The sequence below is a fragment of the Onychostoma macrolepis genome, chromosome 23 (assembly GCF_012432095.1).
Source record: "Onychostoma macrolepis isolate SWU-2019 chromosome 23, ASM1243209v1, whole genome shotgun sequence".
In the NCBI taxonomy this organism is placed as follows: domain Eukaryota; kingdom Metazoa; phylum Chordata; class Actinopteri; order Cypriniformes; family Cyprinidae; genus Onychostoma; species Onychostoma macrolepis.
The window spans coordinates 11,024,290-11,046,510 of NC_081177.1; the positions used below are offsets into that span (position 1 = coordinate 11,024,290).

The 22,221-nt window shown below is 36.0% G+C and overlaps 1 protein-coding gene across 1 annotated transcript; it reads left to right on the top strand.

The window, feature by feature from the left end:
* The first annotated feature begins 539 nt into the window (after nt 1-539).
* aldh8a1 (aldehyde dehydrogenase 8 family, member A1) lies at nt 540-8,498 on the top strand. Its single transcript, XM_058762800.1, has 7 exons — nt 540-1,290; nt 1,940-2,087; nt 5,546-5,701; nt 5,796-5,945; nt 6,499-6,755; nt 7,589-7,750; nt 7,924-8,498. Exons 1-7 carry the CDS (start codon nt 1,156-1,158, stop codon nt 8,374-8,376), a joined length of 1,461 nt encoding a protein of 486 aa, XP_058618783.1. The 5' UTR covers nt 540-1,155; the 3' UTR covers nt 8,377-8,498.
* The last annotated feature ends 13,723 nt before the right edge of the window (nt 8,499-22,221 follow it).

The window sequence follows — 22,221 nt, forward strand, 5'->3', positions numbered from 1 at the left end:
AACTGAATATTTAGCTTTAAAAAGACCTGAAAATCCGTACAGGAAATTAAAGGGATTTTTTTTTTAATCTGTTCATTTAACGAATCACTTCACCGCACCCGAATCTTCTCGAGTATGGCGTTTGCATAATTTCATCAGTTTTGAGAAACTGCGAAGTTGTTTCGTCGTGCCACTCCAATATGGAAAAAGTAGCTTGTTACTGGAAAAGCTACAGTATTTTGAGCTACTGAAAAAGGTAAATTGTTGTCGATATGTTTACTAGTCACAATACAACGTTAAGTTACCGGTGTTACACATATCCTCAAAAGAGTGCGTTTTCAGTTTGAGATATTTTAATATATAAATATTTTAAGGAACCAGAGGGGAAACATTGTTAGCCTGTGTGTGAACATAACCATCACATGCCTTACCAGTAACGGTGGTGTTGTGTATTTTGCTATCTTTGCAGCTTTCTTCTTGTGACTGATCTCTGCCTCATCCTCCGCATCCCGGGGTATTTCAGGCCTGAAGTACTGCACTCAGAAACACAGCAACACAAACAGTCCCAATGTAACCTCTTAATACTGTGACACATCTATCAGCCTCCCCCACACCTGTACATATTTTGCTTGTCATTTCTTTCCAGAGCGCGCTTCCTCAAAACGTGTTCCCCAAATACCTTATCAGCATTGGGTGCTATTTCTGTGCACACTACAGGATAAAAGCACCCACTCCATTTGCCCAAATGAGCATTTCAGTATATTATAAACACGTTTGTCTCTAAAATAATCCTTTTAAATGTGCTGAGGATTAGTCTTAGTTTATATAGTTTTGTATTGATTTTAATAAAATAAATTGTAAATTTATTGGTCAGTCATCAATAAGCAGTGTTTAATATTCAACTCGAGACAATTCCCTTTTCACAGAAATGTGAATAATATCTCAAAACCTCCAGCAAGTTAAGGGCTTTTAATGTCCAACTCATGCTCTTATTAATGAGTGTCATATCTGCTGGAGGAGCCATTTAGTTTACTATACAACCTCTCACTTACTTGAGTAAACAGATTGCAAAAGAGTCCAGTGAAAGCTCATATGTAACAGTGTGCTGACTGGTGCGCAGACATTTCAGGTTTTTCTTTTGTCTGCAAAACTGATTTTTAATCTCATTTTTCTACAATGTCAAAAGACAAATACCTAGTACTGGAAAACTATATTGGTGGGAAGTTTGTGCCATGTTTCAAGCTAATAGACTCTTTCAACCCATCGACTGGAGAGGTTTATTGCAAAATTCCAGACAGTGGACCTGAGGAGGCAAGAGATTTCTTGATCTTTTTCTTATTGTTCTCAATTTCTTTTTAATATTTGAAGATGTCAGTTGTGCTTGAACAATTATGTTCTGTGTCGCTATAGATATACTGTCTCGAACATTTCTCTGAATGCGTATTTCATGAGTTGAACATTTGCACTTGTTTCTAGTGTAAAAAAATCATTTTAGTTTCACCTTTAATAATATGTAACTAGTCACAAGATTATTTGGCTAAAGACAAGTTCCAAGGAAGGCAAGTGTAATGATACTTACTGAGTCAGGGTGATGTACCTTTGGTCTCATATACTTCTCACAGTAAACACTGGTCATAATCAGGTGGGCGACGCTCAAGGTCCAGTGTTTAATTAGTAACTATTATAGCTCAGACCAGAAGAAATTGTCTGGGTCAGTGGAACAGAAAAGAGTTTGGACTGTTTTGTGCTAGATTATATTATAGATTCACTTAATTTTTTAAATATATTTTATAATCAGTAGAGTCCATTTTTATGCACTTATACTTTATACTTAATAAAGAGTTTTAATACTGAAATGATGGCATTACATAACACTATTATATCCTAAAATGGGCCAATGTCTGTACAAAGGAAGATATACCCAATTCACGTAAGTTAACCCTTTTCCCACTGCTTATAGGTGGATGCTGCAGTGAGGGCAGCCAAAGAGGCCTTTCCTGATTGGTCAGCCAAGAGTCCAGCAGAGAGATCCAAAGTACTGAATAAACTAGCAGACCTGATAGAGGCTCGACTGGAGGAGTTTGTCCAGGCGGAGTCTAAAGACCAGGGTAAAACACTAGAATCTGCACTGTGATACAGTACCATAATACAGGACACACTAAACCGCTTACACTAAATAAGTTCAAAGGACTTACTAGCACACAATAGACCAAAGGTAGACAGAATTTAAGTGAGTCAGCAATGTACTTTTTCTAATGGTCAACAGATATGGTGTTTTTCAGTGGTTTATATAACATCTAGAGAGCGGAATGGCCACATATATGGCTGTTATTTAATAGCATTTATATACTACTATAGTGTCTATTAATATTTTGAAATAGCTTTTACATTTTTTTTCTTTTATCATCTAGCTTAATTAACAGCTACAATTCGACGTTTAAAAAAAAAAAATTGAATAAAATGAAAACTGAAAGACTTTCAAATCACATGAGCCAATATTTTATTCACAATAGAACATAGATAACATAAATGTTTAAACTGATAAATTATACAATTTTATGCACAAATGAGCTCATTTCAAATTTGATGCCTGCTACAGGTCTCAAAATAGTTGAAATCTTTTCAAAACAGTTTGAAGACGTCTGGGCATCGAGGTTATGAGTTTCTGGAGTTTTGGTGTTGGAATTTGATCCCATTCTTGCCTGATATAGGTTTCCAGCTGCTGAAGAGTTCGTGGTCGTCTTTGATGTATTTTTCGTTTAATGATGCGCCAGATGTTCTCTATAGGTGAAAGATCTGGACTGCAGGCAGGCCAATTCAGCACCGGACTCTTCTACTACGAAACCATGCTGTTGTAATAGCTGCAGTATGTGGTTTTGCACTGTCCTGCTGAAATACACGTCATCTGGAGGGGAGCATATGTTGCTCTAAAACCTTTATATACCTTTCAGAATTCATAGTGCCTTCCAAAACATGCAAGCTGCCCATACCGTATGCACTTATGCACCCCCATACCATCAGAGATGCTGGCTTTTGAACTGAATGCTGATAACACGCAGGAAGTTCTCCCTCCTCTTTAGCCCGGAGGACACGGCGTCCGTGATTTCCAACAAGAATGTCAAATTTGGACTCGTCTGACCAAAGAACACTTCCACTTTGAAACAGTCCATTTTAAATGAGCCTTGGCCCACAGGACACAACGGCGCTTCTGGACCATGTTCACATATGGCTTCCATATGGCACGGCCGATTGTGTTTACCGACAGTGGTTTCTGGAAGTATTCCTGGGCCCATTTAGTAATGTCAGTGACAGAATCATGCCGATGAGTGATGCAATGTCATCTGAGGGCCTGAAGACCACGGGCATCCAACAAAGGTCTTCAGCCTTGTCCCTTACGCACAGAGATTTCTCCAGTTTCTCTGAATCTTTTGATGATGTTATGCACTGTAGATGATGAGATTTGCAAAGCCTTTGCAATTTGACGTTGAGGAACGTTGTTTTTAACTTATTCCAGTCTTTTTACGCACTCTTTCACAGATTGGAGAGCCTCTGCCCATCTTTACTTCTGAGAGATTCTAAGACATCCCTTTTATAGCTAATCATGTTACAGACCTGATGTCAATTAACTTCATTAGTTGCTAGATGTTCTCTCAGCTGAATCTTTTCAAAATTTCTTGCTTTTTCAACCCTCTGTTGCCACCGTGCCAACTTTTTTGAGACCTGTAGCAGGCATCAAATTTGAAATGAGCTCATTTAGTGGATAAAAATGTCAAATTTCTCTGTTTAAACATTTATGATGTTCTCTATGTTCTATTGTGAATAAAATATTGGTTCGTGTGATTTGAAAGTCTTTTAGTTTTCATTTTATTCACATTTAAAAAATGTACCAACATTTCCGGAATTCAGGTTGTAGATGGATAGATACAGGTGCTGGTCATATAATTAGAATATCATCAAAAAGTTGATTTATTTCACTAATTCCATTCAAAAAGTGAAACTTGTATACACACAGACTGAGATATTTCAAATGTTTATTTCTTTTAATTTTGATGATTATAACTGACAACTAAGGAAAATCCCAAATTCAGTATCTCAGAAAATTAGAATATTACTTAAGACCAATACAAAGAAAGGATTTTTAGAAATCTTGGCCAACTGAAAAGTATGAAAATGAAAAGTATGAGCATGTACAGCACTCAATACACCTTTTGCCTGAATTACTGCAGCAATGCGGCGTGGCATGGAGTCGATCAGTCTGTGGCACTGCTCAGGTGTTATGAGAGCCCAGGTTGCTCTGATAGTGGCCTTCAGCTCATCTGCATTGTTGGGTCTGGTGTCTCTCATCTTCCTCTTCACAATACCCCATAGATTCTCTATGGGGTTCAGGTCAGGCGAGTTTGCTGGCCAATCAAGCACAGTAACACTATGGTCATTGAACCAGCTTTTGGTACCTTTGGCAGTGTGGGCAGGTGCCAAATCCTGCTGGAAAATGAAATCAGCATCTCCATAAAGCTTGTCAACAGAAGGAAGCATGAAATGCTCTAAAATTTCCTGGTAGATGGCTGCGTTGACTGTGGACATCAGAAAACACAGTGGACCAACACCAGCAGATGACATGGCAGCACAAATCATCACAGACTGTGGAAACTTAACACTGGACTTCAAGCAACATGGATTCTGTGCCTCTCCACTCTTCCTTCAGACTCTGGGACCTTGATTTCCAAATGAAATGTAAAATTTACTTTCATCTGAAAAGAGGACTTTGGACCACTGAGCAACAGTCCAGTTCTTTTTCTCCACAGCCCAGTTAAGATGCTTCTGATGTTGTCTCTGGTTCAGAAGTGGCTTGGTAGCCCTTTTCCTGAAGACGTCTGAGCGTGGTGACTCTTGATGCACTGACTCCAGCTTCAGTCCACTCCTTGTGAAGCTCTCCCAAGTGTTTGAATCAGCTTTGCTTGACTGTATTCTCAAGCTTGCAGTCATCCCTGTTGCTTGTGCACCTTTTCCTACCCAAATTCTTCCTTCCAGTCAACTTTGCATTTAATATGCTTTGATACAGCACTCTGTAAACAGCCACACCTTTCAGTAATGACCTTCTGTGACTTACCCTCTTTGTGGAGGGTGTCAATGTTCGTCTTCTGGATCATTGCCAAGTCAGCAGTCTTCCCCATTATTGTGGTTTCAAAGAACAAGAGATACCCAGAATTTATACTGTAGGGATGGTCATTTATTCAAACTCAAATGTAAATATTCTAATATTTTGAGATACTGATTTTTGACTTTCATGAGCTGTAAGCTCTAATCATCAAAATTAAAAGAAATAAACATTTGAAATATATAAGTCTGTGTGTAATGAATGAATATAATATACAAGTTTCACTTTTTGAATAGAATTAGTGAAATAAATCAACTTTTTGATGATATTCTAATTATATGACCAGCACCTGTAGATATGTCACTATTACTTTGTACTTTGTCATTGAACATTTTCATTCACTTTCATTCAAATTGTTTTGGAGGTCTCTTAAACCATTAAATGGACTCATTTCCACTTCTTTTTTTCCAGGAAAGACTACAACTTTTGCCCGAAATGTGGACGTTCCACGATCAGCATACAACTTCCGTTTTTTTGCTTCATCTGTCCTGCATCACACTAATGACTGCAGTCAGATGGATCACATGGGCTGTCTCAACTACACAGTACGCAGTCCTGTAGGAGTGGGTATGTGTCTGTCTATACATACTATACTATTATTCACATTAGTACATCACTCACTTTCATATGGTCTGTTTGTGTTAAATTTCTCTGTCTATAGCTGGTCTTATAAGCCCATGGAACCTGCCATTGTACCTCCTGACCTGGAAGATCGCCCCGGCTGTTGCTGCAGGCAATACTGTGGTGGCAAAACCCAGTGAAATGACCTCCGTTACTGCCTGGATGATGTGTCGGCTGTTGGAGGAAGCTGGTGAGGAATTTGTGTGTTTATCCATGTCAGATTTTAAAAAGGAATAGTTCACCCAAAAATGAAAATTTGCTAAAAATGTGCTCACTCTCAGGCCATCCAAGATGTTGATGAGTTTGTTTGTTTATCAGAACAGATTTGGAGAAATTTAGCTTTCTATCACTTGTTCACCAGTTGATCCTTTTCAGTGAATGTATGCCGTCAGAACGAGAGTCTGAAAATCTGATAAAAACATCACAATATTCCACAAGATGAATTTGTTTATTACAAACATGCAGCTTTTCATTTCACAAGACATTAATTGATGGACTGGATTACTTGTGTATTATTGTGATGTTTTTAGCTGTTTGGACTGACAGCGCCCATTCACTGCAGAGGGTCCATTGGTGAGCAAGTAATAAAATGCTAAATTTTTCCAAATCAAGAAACAAACTCATCTACATCTTTGGATAGCATGTGGTTAGTAGCTGTGTTTTTCTTTTATTACAGGCATGCACTTTATGTGACATCCGAATTGAGTGAATATTTCTGTATAATCCATGTGTGCTTTTTCTAGGCTTTCCACCCGGAGTGATCAACATTGTCTTTGGTACGGGCCCACGAGCAGGGGATGCACTGGTGTCCCACCCTGACGTGCCGTTGATCTCATTTACGGGGAGCACAGCTACAGCAAGACTGATAACAGAGCGCAGTGCACCGTACTGTAAGAGGCTTTCACTGGAGCTTGGCGGGAAAAACCCAGCTATTATATTTGCTGATGCTGACATGGAGCAGTGCATCAGCACTACTGTACAATCCAGCTTCTCCAATCAGGTTAGCTCATGCAGAGCTTAACCAATCAGATTGAATTTACATTTTTGCAGAAATGTACTATAGTACTGAGCTCAGCCAGTCAAAATCCTGCAGGTTTCTCTATTCAAGACTAGCTTTGTGCAGAATTGCATACTACTAAAATGCGACTTCTAAGTAAAATATAATATATGATAATCTGTTATTGTAGTATTATTTATATACTATTGTAGTATATTTTAAATTAACTTTAATTTTTCATTTTTTGTTTAGCAATTTAGTTTTTTCCATATTTATAATTTATTCCATATTTACTTTAATTTATTTTTTAGTTACAGTAATTTTAGTAATTCAATTTTATTTCAGTTAGCTGCTAAGGCAACATGTCTAATCAGTTTTTTTAGGTGCAAGTTTTTCATTTGTCTTATTTTTTCTGTTTTTTTTTTTTTTAGGGAAAATTATTTTAAAAATGATTCAATTTTAGTTAACAGTAACAACACAGATGATAGCCTGACTCCATTAGCAGAATTAAACAACATATTGGGTTAACTATGAAATTATATTACACTGTCTCAAACCTTTCTTTTTAATGGGATGACACCATGTAGTTCAGTTTTCTGCCACACTGTGGTGCTCAGAACAAACAAATTGGTAATACAGCATTGTACATTGTGTTCTCTCACACTCTTTCCCTCTCTTTCTCTTTTTCTCTCACTTGGGCCTTCACATCACACACACAAACACATCATCTCTATGCTAATATTTGCAGTGTCTGTATATAATTAGTTTACACAGCCCAGTGATAATTGTGAGATTTACTTAAGAACTTAATTGCATCTTTTTCTCTTCTCTCTCAGGGAGAGATCTGTCTGTGTACCAGCAGAATCTTCGTTGAGCGCAGCGTTTACCCAGAATTCCTTGGTCGTTTCGTGGAGGCGGCTCGTCGGTGGAAAACAGGAGTGCCCTCTGACCCCTCCAACGACAATGGAGCGCTCATCAGCAAAGAGCATCTACAGAAGGTCTGATGATAATCACAGATGTGTTTCTGTTGATAAAACAAGCAGCGTTTTCAATGTTAAGTGTCAGACAATGTGGGATTAGAAAGTGGATATATGAAAAATACAGTCTGTATCTTCATATAAAATGAAATTACTATGTTTACAAATAGACAATTTTAAACTGCCTCCTACAGGTTAAAGGTTATGTTGCTTTGGCGCTGGAAGAAGGTGCCCAGGTGCATTGTGGGGAGGGTGTGGACAAACTTATCCTTCCACAACAAAATGCAGGCGGCTATTTCATGTTGCCCACTGTCATCTCTGGAGTGAAAGACTCTTCCGCATTGATGCAGGAAGAGATTTTTGGTCCCGTAACCTGTGTGACACCTTTCGATGAGGAGGAGGAAGTGATATCACGGGCCAACGGCGTCCGTTATGGCTTATCCGCCACGGTGTGGTCCCGAGATGTGGGGCGCGTGCACAGGGTTGCTAGGAAACTACAGGCTGGGTTGGTGTGGACCAACTGCTGGCTGGTCAGAGATTTAAACCTCCCGTTCGGTGGCATGAAAAACTCGGGCATTGGTCGAGAGGGAGGAAAAGACTCGTACCACTTCTTCACTGAGGTTAAGTCCATCACCATCAAACACTGACACAGAATGAAGCAGTATATGAGTCACTGTGTGCTTCATGTGTCATTTCAAATCTGTGTACAAATTATATAGAGGAAGCAAGACTTAATATGATTGGGAATAAAGTCCAAGAGAAAATCCAAGTGCTTCATACTGTTTTTGGTGATTGAATGTGGGTGAATCATCTCGGTGGTCTTAAACTGTCATATTTAGCATATTTCATTTTAAGACATACCAGTCTTCAATTTTATTGCTCAGAAGTTGCTGTTTCATAGTTTAGAAACAGAATGAAGTTCTCATCTTATTTTTTATTTAATTAACTTTGTTGTTCCTAAAATTCCTAAAAAACAAACAAACAAAAAAACAATAAAGATGCTAAAAAATATATAGCTGTTAAATGAAGGGGCAGATCTTAACTTTTAAGATTTTGGAAGAATTTGATGAAAAAAATGATCAAATCTGTGAGTTTTGATTGCGGATTTTGATATCTTGGAGTGGCACTTAAAAATACTGTAAAATATAATATATTAATTCAAAGAGGAAAGGATAAATGATTGATCACTTTCAAAATGACAATGAATTGACATTTAAAACTAAAGTTAATTCATGTTTAAAATGTATTTTCAAGAAATGTAACAGTTTAAAAATCATTTTAACCAAATTAATCATTTAAATTGCAATGTTTACATTACATTTGTTGATTCATAGAACAAAAGGATTAAGAGAAACAATTAGCCAATGCTTTTTTAAATGCAATTTAAAACTTTTAAAATGCATATGTGACCCTGGACTACAAAACCAGTTGCAATAGCCAACAATACATTGTATGGGTCAAAATTATCGATTTGCCAAAAATCATTAGGATGTTAAGTAAAAATCATGTTCCTTTAAGATAATTTGTTAATACCCTACCATAAATATATCAAAACTTAATTTTTGATTAGTAATATGCATTGCTAAGAACTTCATTTGGACAACTTTAAAGATGATTTTCTCAATAATTGGATTTTTTGCACCCTCAGATTCCAGATGTTCAAATAGTTGTTTCTCAGCCAAAAATTGTCCGATCCTAACAAACCATACATCAGTGGAAAGCTTAATTATTCCGCTTTTAGATGATGTAGAAAATCCCAATTAAAAAAAAATGGACCCTTATGAATGGTTTTGTGGTGCAGGGTCACATATAATAAAGTTTACATTTTGTAGAATAAACAATAAACATTTTAAATGTATTTTTACTTTTATTTTATTTTTTGAATTAATAAATAGATAACTCATTTGTTTTATTTTCAAATAGCACTCCTAGTGGAAAAGTGATGAACGCCGTCTGTTAAACTTTAAAACTTCATTTGCTCTTCATTAAATCTCATCTTGCTGTCTTGTGACATTAAAGAGACCTTATTTGGGTTTTATATCCTATCAGAACAACATATGTGAGCAAATATTGCTGTTAGGTTGGCAGACTCTTGTGTGTTAGCTTCCCGCAGCTGGGTGCATGGATTAATGTGCTGTTTCCAAGAATTATCAGAGTGTGAGTTTTATCAGAGTGTGGGAAGTGTCTATCTACACATACTGTAGCACACATAACTCACACATACACATTTAATTTCTGCAAAAACCCACAACTGTTCCGTGCTTTGGAATGTTTCACATGAATCAGAACAGCAGCTGAAGTGATGGACACATGATGTTTTTCATCTCTGTTCAGTCCTCTTTGGTCTTTAGGGCAAATCTCTGTATCACTCTGTATCTTTCAGACCTTAAAAAATGGACACTAACAAACAGAAGCATGGAAAACCAAAAATGTGATTTCTAGGCCAGGTGAAGTCATGTGAGTAAATAAAATCTTAAAAAGGCATGGAAAATTCATTTTATATACATTTAGTTCCAGTTCCAAAGGATATAATTTTCTGTAGATTGCATCTAAAATGTATTCCTTAAAGTGGCCTGAAAAAGATACAAAAACCAAAGAGCAGCCTACGTGTCTGCATGGTGCCGGAAAGCAGTGATATCGTGCATCTATATTGAAAGGTTTTCTCAGTTAATGAGGGGTGTGTGCACGTTTGTGTAAGAAAACTAAAGGAAACTTGTGAATGTGTTCAGTCACGTCTCTGCGTGCTCGCACACCATCCGTGCTCAAAGGGCAGAGCCCTCACTGCCAGTTTTTATTTTGTCTTGGCCACAGGCGATGCCCTGTACCACCCAACACACACACACACACACACATGCACACGTACACGCATGCACACACGCATATCTTGAGGATGCCACCCATAATACCATGGATCTAGGGTCTGATACATTTAGTACAGGTTTCTTGGCATTTCAAAACCAAGAACAGCCTCTTTTCAAATTTTATTAACAAAATGTATATGTATTAATTTAGTAAATAATTGCTTTTTATTATTTTGATGAACACAATTCTACCTGTTCAGAAACCATTGTTGTGGCCCAGGTCAAATCAGATCAAAAAACTTAAAATGCAAAACAAAAGCTAAATCTGGAAAAGAGGTACATAGTAAGTTTTCATAGCAGTAGTGTGTTGGTTAGTCTAAAAAAAATAAAAACAAAAACAGACATCTATGCATGTTTCCATTAAGTATCCAGATAAATGTGCGTGTAAAAATGTTCTGTGAACAGAACAGCAGGTCATATCAGGGCAATTTTCCGTTGAGGCCCTCGGTGGGTGGAGGACATCTAATGCTCTGATGAAAATTGCCAACTTGTGAGAAAAATCTCAAGTGTAATCAGGTTAAATAAACTCCGGGAAACACAAGGAGAAAGCCCTCTCCTTCTCTTTCTGTCTCTCCCCATTCATTAGCTTGTCTCTGGTGTGCGTGACCCAGGAAGAAAATGGCGGAAGATCACGTAGCTTGGAAAACTTCCTTCAAAAGGAAAAAAAAGTATGGAATATGTTTATGTCTGTACCACCCACCCAATCCACCCTTCTTGCCAACAGAAGAGTGGAGAGAGGCGGGAGAGAAAGAGACTGGACTGGAGAGAGCTTGCTAATGACCTCTGCAAGGAACAGGTGTAGATGTTCTAGAGATGGTGGAGGACAGGAAAAACTGAATTACTCTTATCAAACTCATACCTTTGTATGTCACAATGTCTCAATGTTTTTGCTTTTATTTCTCATAGTTGTGACTTTCATTTCTCACAACATGACAATTTGCCACTTTATTTCCCATATCTTCATTTCTCACAACTACAGCTTTATATCTTGCAATGTGACATTTTTAATTTTTTAAGATTTATTTTTGGCATTTCTGCCTTTATTATGATAGCATAGTAGAGAGAGAGAGAGGGACAGGATCAGGAAAGGTTGATGAACTCAGGACGCCGAAGCGCAACAGCACTAAATGTCAGCACACTGCTCAGCGAAGCTAACGGTGCCAACTATATGACTTTATTTCAAAATGATTTTACATATATTTTCTTACAAGCATTTTCACTCAGAGACAGAAACGGGCATGATTATTGTAGTCACTAAATATTCACGTTTTTATCTCAAAAGCTCTCTCGAGTTTCTTTTAGGTCATCAGACATGACGTTATGGCGCATTGAAAGCTTGTCTGATGCGGGGTTACCATAGAAGATCATTGTTAAAAACAAAACACTGGTTGTTTAGTCATTGAGGGATATAGACACTTACTGTCCAGCTTCTGGAAGCAGTTGGACTCACTGTTATGAAACTCATGACTAGGTCTGTACGGAATCTGTGCCCACAGCATTCCACAAAAAGCTCTGTAGCTTTCCATTCATAAAACTCTAAATATGTCCCTCACCAGTCTGTTTTCCTAGTTTGAGCATGTTGATGATAACCAGCTGTGACCTCCAGATAAATTTAACACATTTAATTCCAGCCCAACAATATTTCATACCACAATTAGCACAGAAATTGTGAATAAAGTGTGCTGGGTCATCACATGACTGGGGACATGCATAATTGTGTATCTGCTGACTAAAGTTTAAGCTTTGTGACACAAATTAAATGCCAAAAAATAGTGAGATTTGGGTCAAACAAGTCAAACATTAAAGATTGTGTGTTTGAACGTGTGTGTGGATTTAGTCTGTGCAAACATGGGCTTTTAAAATGATGTTTTCCATAATGCTGTGTCAGGGCACATTGAACTCTCTCTGTGTTTATATAAGAGTGATTTATATGTCCCAATTCGGACATCCTCCTTCATGTCAGTCATGTGGGAGCCGTAGTTCCCAGTCCTCCTCAACACGACCGCGGGTCTTGCAACATACACTGTGGTGTCGATGCTCAAATGAATCCAAGTGTTGGATCACTTTCTGCTGACTAGTGTTTCACCGTTTAACCAGATGGTCTCACTCCATGGAAACAACATAAACTACACACACACACAGCAACACAAATGACAATTACACACAAACATGTTTGTGTATGATGATGAAATCATGCTCAGTGTTCTTCTGTTTGTATCTGATATGATTTTGTAAGATAAGAGATGTACAGAATGTGAGCACACAATTATTTTTTGGAAGTGAGATATGGAAGGAAAGGAAGCTAACAGAAATACCAAAGAAGAGATTTATTTGGTCTCATAACAGTCCAGAGGAAATTTTTATTATTCCAAGGTTGTAGTTTGAAGACTTCTCAGCATGAACTATGTCTCAGATGATTCTCCAGACAATTGTAGACTGTATACAGAATAAAGTCTATAAAATGAATTTACGAGAGAAATGTTTAAATTAATTTTGAAATCTGTGACCTTTGATCACAGGAGACAAATCTGAGAAGTGGAAGACTTAAAAGTCTCAATTTGATTCCTTTTAATCTCACTGTTTTTTTTAGGAGAAACGACAGAATCAATTTTTAGATAATAATTCCCTTATGTTACTGACCTCCATCTGACCCAAACCATGATAACTTGATTCACCATTGGTCAACTTTGTCATTTAGATTGTAGTTTGATTGCGTCCTTCTCCAAGTGTGTCAGCCAGAAATGTCCCATGCAATTCAACCAGTTTCACACAAACATTTAGTCATGTGACATGAAGACACTTGCACAGGGTTTATCACATGCGATTACATTTAAATCCATCTATCACAGTCTTGCGTCATAGTGAATCAGCCGAGAGAAGAGGCGGTCAGTCGTCATCTTGAATACACTTGATTGATTCCAAACTCACTGGACCGCTTACATACTTGTGATGAATGAATATTTGTCTGGATGTATAAACAATACAGGCAATTATGATGAAACGATAACAGCTTGTACGTAATTCCCATTGTTGACAGGGGAAGTCATTGTGGCGATTTAGGGAGTTTGTGACCCTTCAAAGAATATTCACAGAATGGATTAAACACAAGTGCAATTTTTTATGTCTTGCAAATAAATGTTTGTGATGAAATACAGGCAGACAGCTAGATCTCTCTCTGAATTGGTGGACAGTGGCACACCTCCCTTAACATTCCCCTCACACACACGGACACACACCCACCCACTGCAAACACAAAGGTGACTGGCTGACCTTGTCCTGGATACTGAGTGCGTCATTGCTTTTATTTACATTCTCATCAGGGCCATATTCACCATAGACTTAGAGGGGAACACGTCCCCCAATATTAAAAATAGTGGTCGATCAATATGGGTTTTCCAATGGTGCATTCTTAAATCGTTACATTCGACTTTACCAGTTTTAAATGTTCGGATGCGTTCTCGTTGACTTTCTAATTCTTCAATGCATTAGAACACTATCAATTACACAAAATCCATCTTAAGGTCTCCTTTAAGTTTGTTACTGTAAATAAGATATTCTCAAACCTTTTTTCAGCCGAACCCCTTTGATGTCAAGTATTTACTTGAAGTAGCGATTTTAAGTTAATATTTTAATAATTTAATAACACGTTCGCATGCTCACAGTTCTCTTGTGTCAGTTAATGGTTGAAAGACAAAGGTAAACAAATAAAATATCTTTTTTTTATTTTAAATGTTTTTTTTTTTAATTTTTTAATTTGACATTATGATTTAATTCATTGTTATCTTTTCACCAACTTGTGAACCCCAGTTTGTTAAACCCTGTTGTAAATGATCATTTTACTTCTTGTCAATGTGGTTTGTTATTTAGATGATCAAATGATAAGAATAGGTTGCTAGAAACAGTAATTCCAAATATTAGAAATAATCAGTTTAAGGTCAAATTCCCTATAGAGAAAAGTGCTCAAATGGCTTATCCTTATTTTTTGGTTTTATAAAATTTTTATTTTTTTGTATTGCTAATTTATATGTTGCTCTTTTATAGTTCAGAAGTTCATAGTTATAACAGGTCTCTGTTTCATTTTATTATATAAAAAATAGAAACAATTGAAATAATTATAGAGTAAACACTATAAAGTTAATGTGCATGGTATAGCTCAGAACATTTGACATTAAATTATACAAATGTTTAAGTTTTAAATATTACTTTTATATTAAAAACGTTCATTATCATGCTCACTATTTTGTCTGATGTCTAAATCAAACATCTGAGGTATTAAAATGTATAATATTTCTTTACTATAGGTTTTTCTTGTCGGCTAATTGCACTAATTTTTAAAATATAAGTTTAGATAGCCACAGAACTGAAATAGCATTTATATATATATATATATATATATATATATATAAAAGGCTCGAAAGCATTGTGCTTACTTTGGTAGCACATGTACCAATATTTAATCTGCACAGAGAAGATTAGTATGGAGGGGATGACACACAAATCCATGGATATATCAAATGTTCTGTAGCTAGATGTGTTGCGATTTAGGCTGCAAACACAAAGGCTGAAAGTTCAATCTCCAGAATATCTGTACCTCGGTTTGATGTACGGATTTCACTTCATAAAAAAACAAATTTTTCTGCTCTTTTTGGCCTCATTGATTGATTGAAGGCATCTTAATTTTGCAGATGTGTCAGATAAAGGACCCTATTAAGAGAGACAGACGTCTTGACTCCACTGCTGGAAGGGAGTGTTTAGGTGTGCCGTTCATAAGACACAAGGGAGACGTCTTGACGCGGAAGACTACAACTGTGTTTCCCCTATGCGTGTGTTTAGATACTTTGTGTTACCGTCTCTTTCAGTCTATTATACTCCTTCCGCCTCAGACAGGCGTCTCTGTCAGCCATTCAGGGAGTGTATCAAAAGTGTGTGAGTCCATATGTCTGTGTATCTGTGTTATTACTGTATTCAGTGAGCATGCTGCAGCTGATTTCCTGACTTGAACAAAGCGTGTAGAGAAAGCAGCATTTCCTTGGATTCTTCTCAGCCCACATTGTCCCTTCAACACATGCACACACACACACACAGACACACGAGAGCAGGTAAATGAATATGACGCAGATACACTGCAGGGAAGATTTCAAAAGCTTACTCAAACGCCACAGACAAGAAGAGAGAGAAAATTCACGTTTATAGTCACTTTGTTGAAACATCATAGCCAGTTAGACTGACTTTTAAAACAAAAATGGTTCGATGTCTTATAATATCATGAAAAAAGACAGATAGATGAATTTACACCATACCTCACTCCACCCCGAGAGAGAAAGAAAGAGCTAGCTGACTGATTTTAATTTTGAAACAAAAGTGTTAATTAACTTATCTAGATTTAATCAAGTTATGTGACACTGTAAACCATAACAAATTTTTACAGTACTTTAGCTTTGCAGGTAGGTTTCTTGAAGCATCTTGGAGACGTTGCCACAGTTCTTCTAAATTCTAAAACCTCAATTACAACCTGAATTTTTTGTCGGTGAAAATACGAAAATAATACTGGCATCAGGCTTTTGCACAGTACTGTACAGTATATAGCCTATTTTTGCTTCCAATTTTAAATGACATTGACAAATTATTAAAACATACTTACAAATTATTTTTTAAATATATATATACATATATATATATACATATATATACATATATTGTTGGTTTGTTTTGTTTTTTGGACGCAGGTCATGTATACGGCGCATCTGCCAGTCAATCATTTTTCGTGTTCACAGCAGGAACTCCATATATGGTCAGCCTGTAGCTGAGCGCGTGGTACATGCACTTTATATATTTAATATTTGCGATTTTTCATCTGTCATCAGCGGGTTACACAGTCAAACGTTCTTAAAGGAATAGAAAGACAGTAAATGAGAAGGAACATAAAAAGACCAAAAAAAACTTTTGTCCGACTTTGCTTGAAAGGTAAAATTACGCCAAACCGACAAAACGTGTCGAATTGTGTAAAACAATTATATTTTAATCATTTATGCTAGCAATGGCTACCTGAAACTAGTTAACTTGAAATGTCTAAGTACTATGAGATGATCATTAGGTGAACCTGTATTCAGTCGAGTACTTTCATTAAGATTCCTTATAAGTATGTTTACTTTTTTAAGGCAGTAATTTTGCATGCTTTTAGGTAAGGCCAACCAATTAAATTTTACAGCGAAGACAAGAACTAAATATTGCCTCCAGAATGCTTTCTCCGGAAACTGCTGAGGGTACAGAGCGTACCCATCACCAACACACTGGACATAGCCAAAATGTGTGTGTGTATGCCACATAAAAAAACCCCCCAGAAAAAACAGGTTTTGCTTTTGTTGTTCGTTTCCTCGGTAAACGGAGGTGGTTCTAATAAACAAAAGAAACAGTGAACAAAAGAGACTCTGTTCCACCCTAGTCAGCTGACCCATGAGCATGAGTGGGCATCTCAGAGGGCCTCCTACAAGCAAACGTCAATTTAGACTGGCACAAGCTCCCTAAAGCTCTCAAGTGCCACCCAACGACACCCATTTGATGATTGATTTGCAAGGCTGCGATGGCTTTATTCTTTATATGTGTGGTGTATGTAATGTATTATGCTTTCTTGTTGTCTAGCAGGCCATCAGCATGACACAGTGATTTCTACTGTTGTTTTGAAGCCAACCTTCTCTCTCCTCCTCTAAAATTCTTCATTGATCCTCTAATAATCATTAATTCTCTTCTTACGTTTCCAGTGTTTGGGAGTATTTTGAATGGTGTGCGTCACAGGAGCACACAGACACGTCGTCTCCATCCAGATGTTGTTTTGGTTTCTGTGTTTGGATGGGTATGTTACACCATCACGTGAGCAAATGTACATACTTACCCCTATACACACTTTGTAGTTATGTCTGAAAAGTACATGTTTGTGAAGGGATTATTAGAGGTTATGGGCCAGGTGGGGGATGGGGGGGGCAGAGAGGACACAGAGTTTACAGACAAGACAGTGCAGGTCAACCAGGAGTCTCAGCATTCAAATTCTGTTAGCTTTATTAAGAATTTCAAACGTTAAATACAGTTTTGGAGCTTTTTAGTGGCGTGACGGATCATGTGCACTCAGTTCAAGTGAAGCAAGTGTGCATTCTTATTAGCATGAAGTAAATATTGAATGCCCATCTGATCCATGTTGAAAGATACACTACAATTTACACAATCCTTCAATGAGTGTTTCAAACCCAGAAAGACAGCAGCTAGAAAACATTAACAGCAGAAAATCCATTCAGTGTCCATAAACTAGTGAGAAAAATGTACACTAGAGAGAATTTTGCAAAAATTACATTTATATATTTATTCATAATTGCTCTTTTTTTATTATAATTAATAAAAATGTATGGATATAACATTATAAAAAATGGTCTAATATGAACTTGTATACAAAACAATTGGTACTTTTAACCCTATCAATAGGGTTCCCTGTAAAGTTTAGTTTAGAACAAAAAAGAAAAAAAGTACATTACCAGTCAAAAACAGTTTTTTAGTTTTTTTTTGTTTTAAGAATTCTCTTCTGCTCACCAAGCCTGTGTTTATTTAATCCAAAATACAGCAAAAGCAGTAATATTGTGAAATAGGCCTATTTTTACTATTTAAAATAATTGCTTTTTATTTGAATATATTTTAAAATGTAATTTATTCCTGTGATTTTACAGCTGAATTTTCAGCATCATTCAGTGTCACATGATCCTTCAGAAATCATTCTAATATGCTGATTTGCTGCTCAAGAAACATTTTATTATTATTATTATTATTATAAATATTTAAAACAGTTGAGTACATTTTTTTCAGTATTCATTTAATGAATATAAAGATCCAAAGATCAGCATTTATCTGAAATAAAAAGCTTTTGTAACATTATACACTACACCATTCAAAAGCTTGGGGAAGAAATTATATAAAATAATACTTTTATTTAGCAAGGATGCTTTAAATTGATCAAAAGACATTTATAATGTTACAAAGATTTCTATTTCAGATAAATGCTGTTCTTCTGAACTTTCTATTCAACAAAGAAACCTGAAAAAATTTTACTCAGCTGTTTTCAACATAATAACAATAATAATAAATGTTTTTGAGCAGCAAATCAGAATATTAGAATGATTTCTGAAGGATTGTGTGACTGCAGTAGGCTAATAATGCTAAATATTCAGCTTTGAAATCACAGGAATAAATTACATTTTAAAATATATTCAAATAGAAAGCAGCTATTTTAAATAGTAAAATAGGCCTATTTTTACTATTTAAAATAATTGCTTTTATTTGAATATATTTTAAAATGTAATTTATTCCTGTGATTTTACAGCTGAATTTTCAGCATCATTCAGTGTCACATGATCCTTCAGAAATCATTCTAATATGCTGATTTGCTGCTCAAGAAACATTTTATTATTATTATTATTATTATAAATATTTAAAACAGTTGAGTACATTTTTTCAGTATTCATTTAATGAATATAAAGATCCAAAGATCAGCATTTATCTGAAATAAAAAGCTTTTGTAACATTATACACTACACCATTCAAAAGCTTGGGGGAAGAAATTATATAAAATAATACTTTTATTTAGCAAGGATGCTTTAAATTGATCAAAAGTGATGATAAAGACATTTATAATGTTACAAAGGATTTCTATTTCAGATAAATGCTGTTCTTCTGAACTTTCTATTCAACAAAGAAACCTGAAAAAATTTTACTCAGCTGTTTTCAACATAATAACAATAATAATAAATGTTTTTTGAGCAGCAAATCAGAATATTAGAATGATTTCTGAAGGATTGTGTGACTGCAGTAGGCTAATAATGCTAAATATTCAGCTTTGAAATCACAGGAATAAATTACATTTTAAAATATATTCAAATAGAAAGCAGCTATTTTAAATAGTAAAAATAGGCCTATTTCACAATATTACTGCTTTTGCTGTATTTTGGATCAAATAAATGCAGGCTTTGTGAGCAGAAGATAATTCTTCAAAAAACATTAAAAATATTACTGTTCAAAAACTTTTGACTGGTAGTGTACTTAATAGCAGACTTGTTAATTATTCCTGAATAATTCTCAATCCAGGTTGAACTCAAAAGCTGGCAGCCCCGTTTGAAGTAAGTTGAAGGTTTAGGTTCACTGAACAACATTTACAAAATTCACTGTAGCCTACAAGTTAATGTTAGATCTTTTGCTCCAACCACTGGTTAATGAGGTGATAGAAGTAAGATAAATCAGTTTCATTATACTAACATTTGAAGTTATGGTAGGAATGAATAGCTAATGTGGGGTAATGTGAAGTAATCAGCAATCATATGATTTATTCATGCTTTTTCATGCCAGGTTGGAGTTATACACTGATTTTCTGTCATGGTCTATGGACCCCCTGGATTACCCTTGGACACCCCCTGGCCACACCATGTATAAAACTCTAGCTCCGCCACTGTCTATGTGTCCCCAGACTGCGATTGTGCCCTAGCAACGTCGCTTAGCCCCTGCCCCTCCGGAGGTCTGTGCACGCCACTGAGGTAACCAATCACATAGTTTTGGGCAGAGAAAGAGAGAGAGTGGTGTGGTTGGTTAGAAAAAAGAAAAAAAAATTATGCAGGATGCTTTATTTGCTAATGAGGTCATTATCCAGTTGGAAAAACATATTTCACCCCAACATCAAAAGAAGAATGTGAAATTTTGTTTTGTATGCAGAAAACAATGCATATTTTAAGATGTTTTTTGTACTGTGACACTATTTTCACCACCTTTCCCCCAAATTGTCCTTACTGTACATTAAATCAATTATTTTCATATTGAAGATTATCAATAAAACTAGATAATAATAATAATGAAATAAAGACATTGTTTAAATTGTAAATTATTTATACATCATTGTAGTATTTGTGGGTCTATTTTAATTAAAAAAGAATAATTACTTGTTCATAAATAGGATGGTTTATATTACTGTATTACATTTTTTCCACTTTAAAGTCATGAGAATTTTAGGGCTAAATTTACATAATTGTCTTGACAGTAATGTCAAAGTGCAAAAAACGTATCGGTCCTAAAATAGATTACATTGTCTTTATGCAAAATATGTATTTTTTGATTTTGGGCTGAATCATGACCTTTCAGGATATTTCTTTGTAAGATTCACCCCACCGCTAAATGACCCATGATGGTTTTTGACTCATCATACACAGAAGCCTGACCTTGCACATATATGGGGTCATCAGAGCTCTCATAAATCTGCCAACAGACATTCAGATGTCAGAGCCCGCTTTCCGGGATAATTCCCAGCATATTCCCAACAAAAAAGATACCAGGATTGCACTGTCAACCTCTCTCTGTGTCCAACAATAAAGAGGCACTTAAAATACCAACAATCTGCAAGTGAAAGAGAAAAAGGAAAGAGATGACACTCCACTTGTGAGAGCCTTGTGAGAGTTTGTTTTGTGCTTACCACTGGATACACTGAAGTCAGTGTTTGAGCTACTGTGTTTGTCATTTAAATACAAATTGTGTGTATACCCTTGTGTGTGTGTGTGTGAGCATATGGTGAGGTCAAAAAGTTTCAGATCGCATGAAAATCTGGGATTGAAAATCTATATAAAATCTGGAAATAAACTATTTAATAAAATAGTTTAGGATTAAAAAAATGAACCAAATAGAAGTTATGATGTACAATGAAAGTGTTTTACTATTAAAAATGATTCTGCTGATTATATAATTTGTCCAAAAAAAAGTGCTGAATTAAAAAAAAGGAAAATAAAAGCATTTCCACTGATGGCCTCAGACTTTTAGACCCCACTGTATGTCTTTTTCCTGCGGAGCTGTGCATTGTGAGTAGAGTTGTGTGTGACTCTTGACCCTGAGCTGTGCTGTGCAGACGGCCGTCTCCAGCTCTTCTCAGCTACTTCCTGTCCATACACACCCCTCTTCCTGTCCATAGAGTGAAGCTATTTTAAAGCCAGTGAAGGCCTGGAATGGCATAAAAGAAGCCAAGAGTGGAGACATACTGACTGCTGACTGTGTGTGTGTGTGTGTGTGTGTAAGAGAGGAAGGATTCTATCAGCTTTATGGCTGTGATGATTGAGGAAATCAGGAGAGGACGAGAACAATGACCTCACTGTTCTTCCTCAATCCTCTTATAATAAGGAAATTACAGTTTTTTTCAAAAGATTATTTTTGTAATTTGTTGATATGAGAGAGCTGATTACGAAGACAAAGACCTAAATTAACCAACTGTAGAATGACCTAGTTTTACCTTGGATTTGCTAATAGTAATTTTATTATCTTAAAGACATAAATAAAAATGACTAATTATAAAACCATTATTCACTCCTTTAAACTGTTTTTTCTGCTTTAGAATATTAATGAATGAAGAAAACTGCAGTGCCACAGAAACATCAGAAGCAACAAACATAGTGGACACAATAAAATCACACAGACATACATTAAGGTAAGTGTCAGCTATACAATGATCACTATACATTTTGACTAAAAATATTAAACTTGGTTTTCTATATATATAAGATAAGTTTGTGTTAAATTATCCTTATCTTATTTCCTGGGCAATAATGGTAAATGGTTCAATAGCTTTTG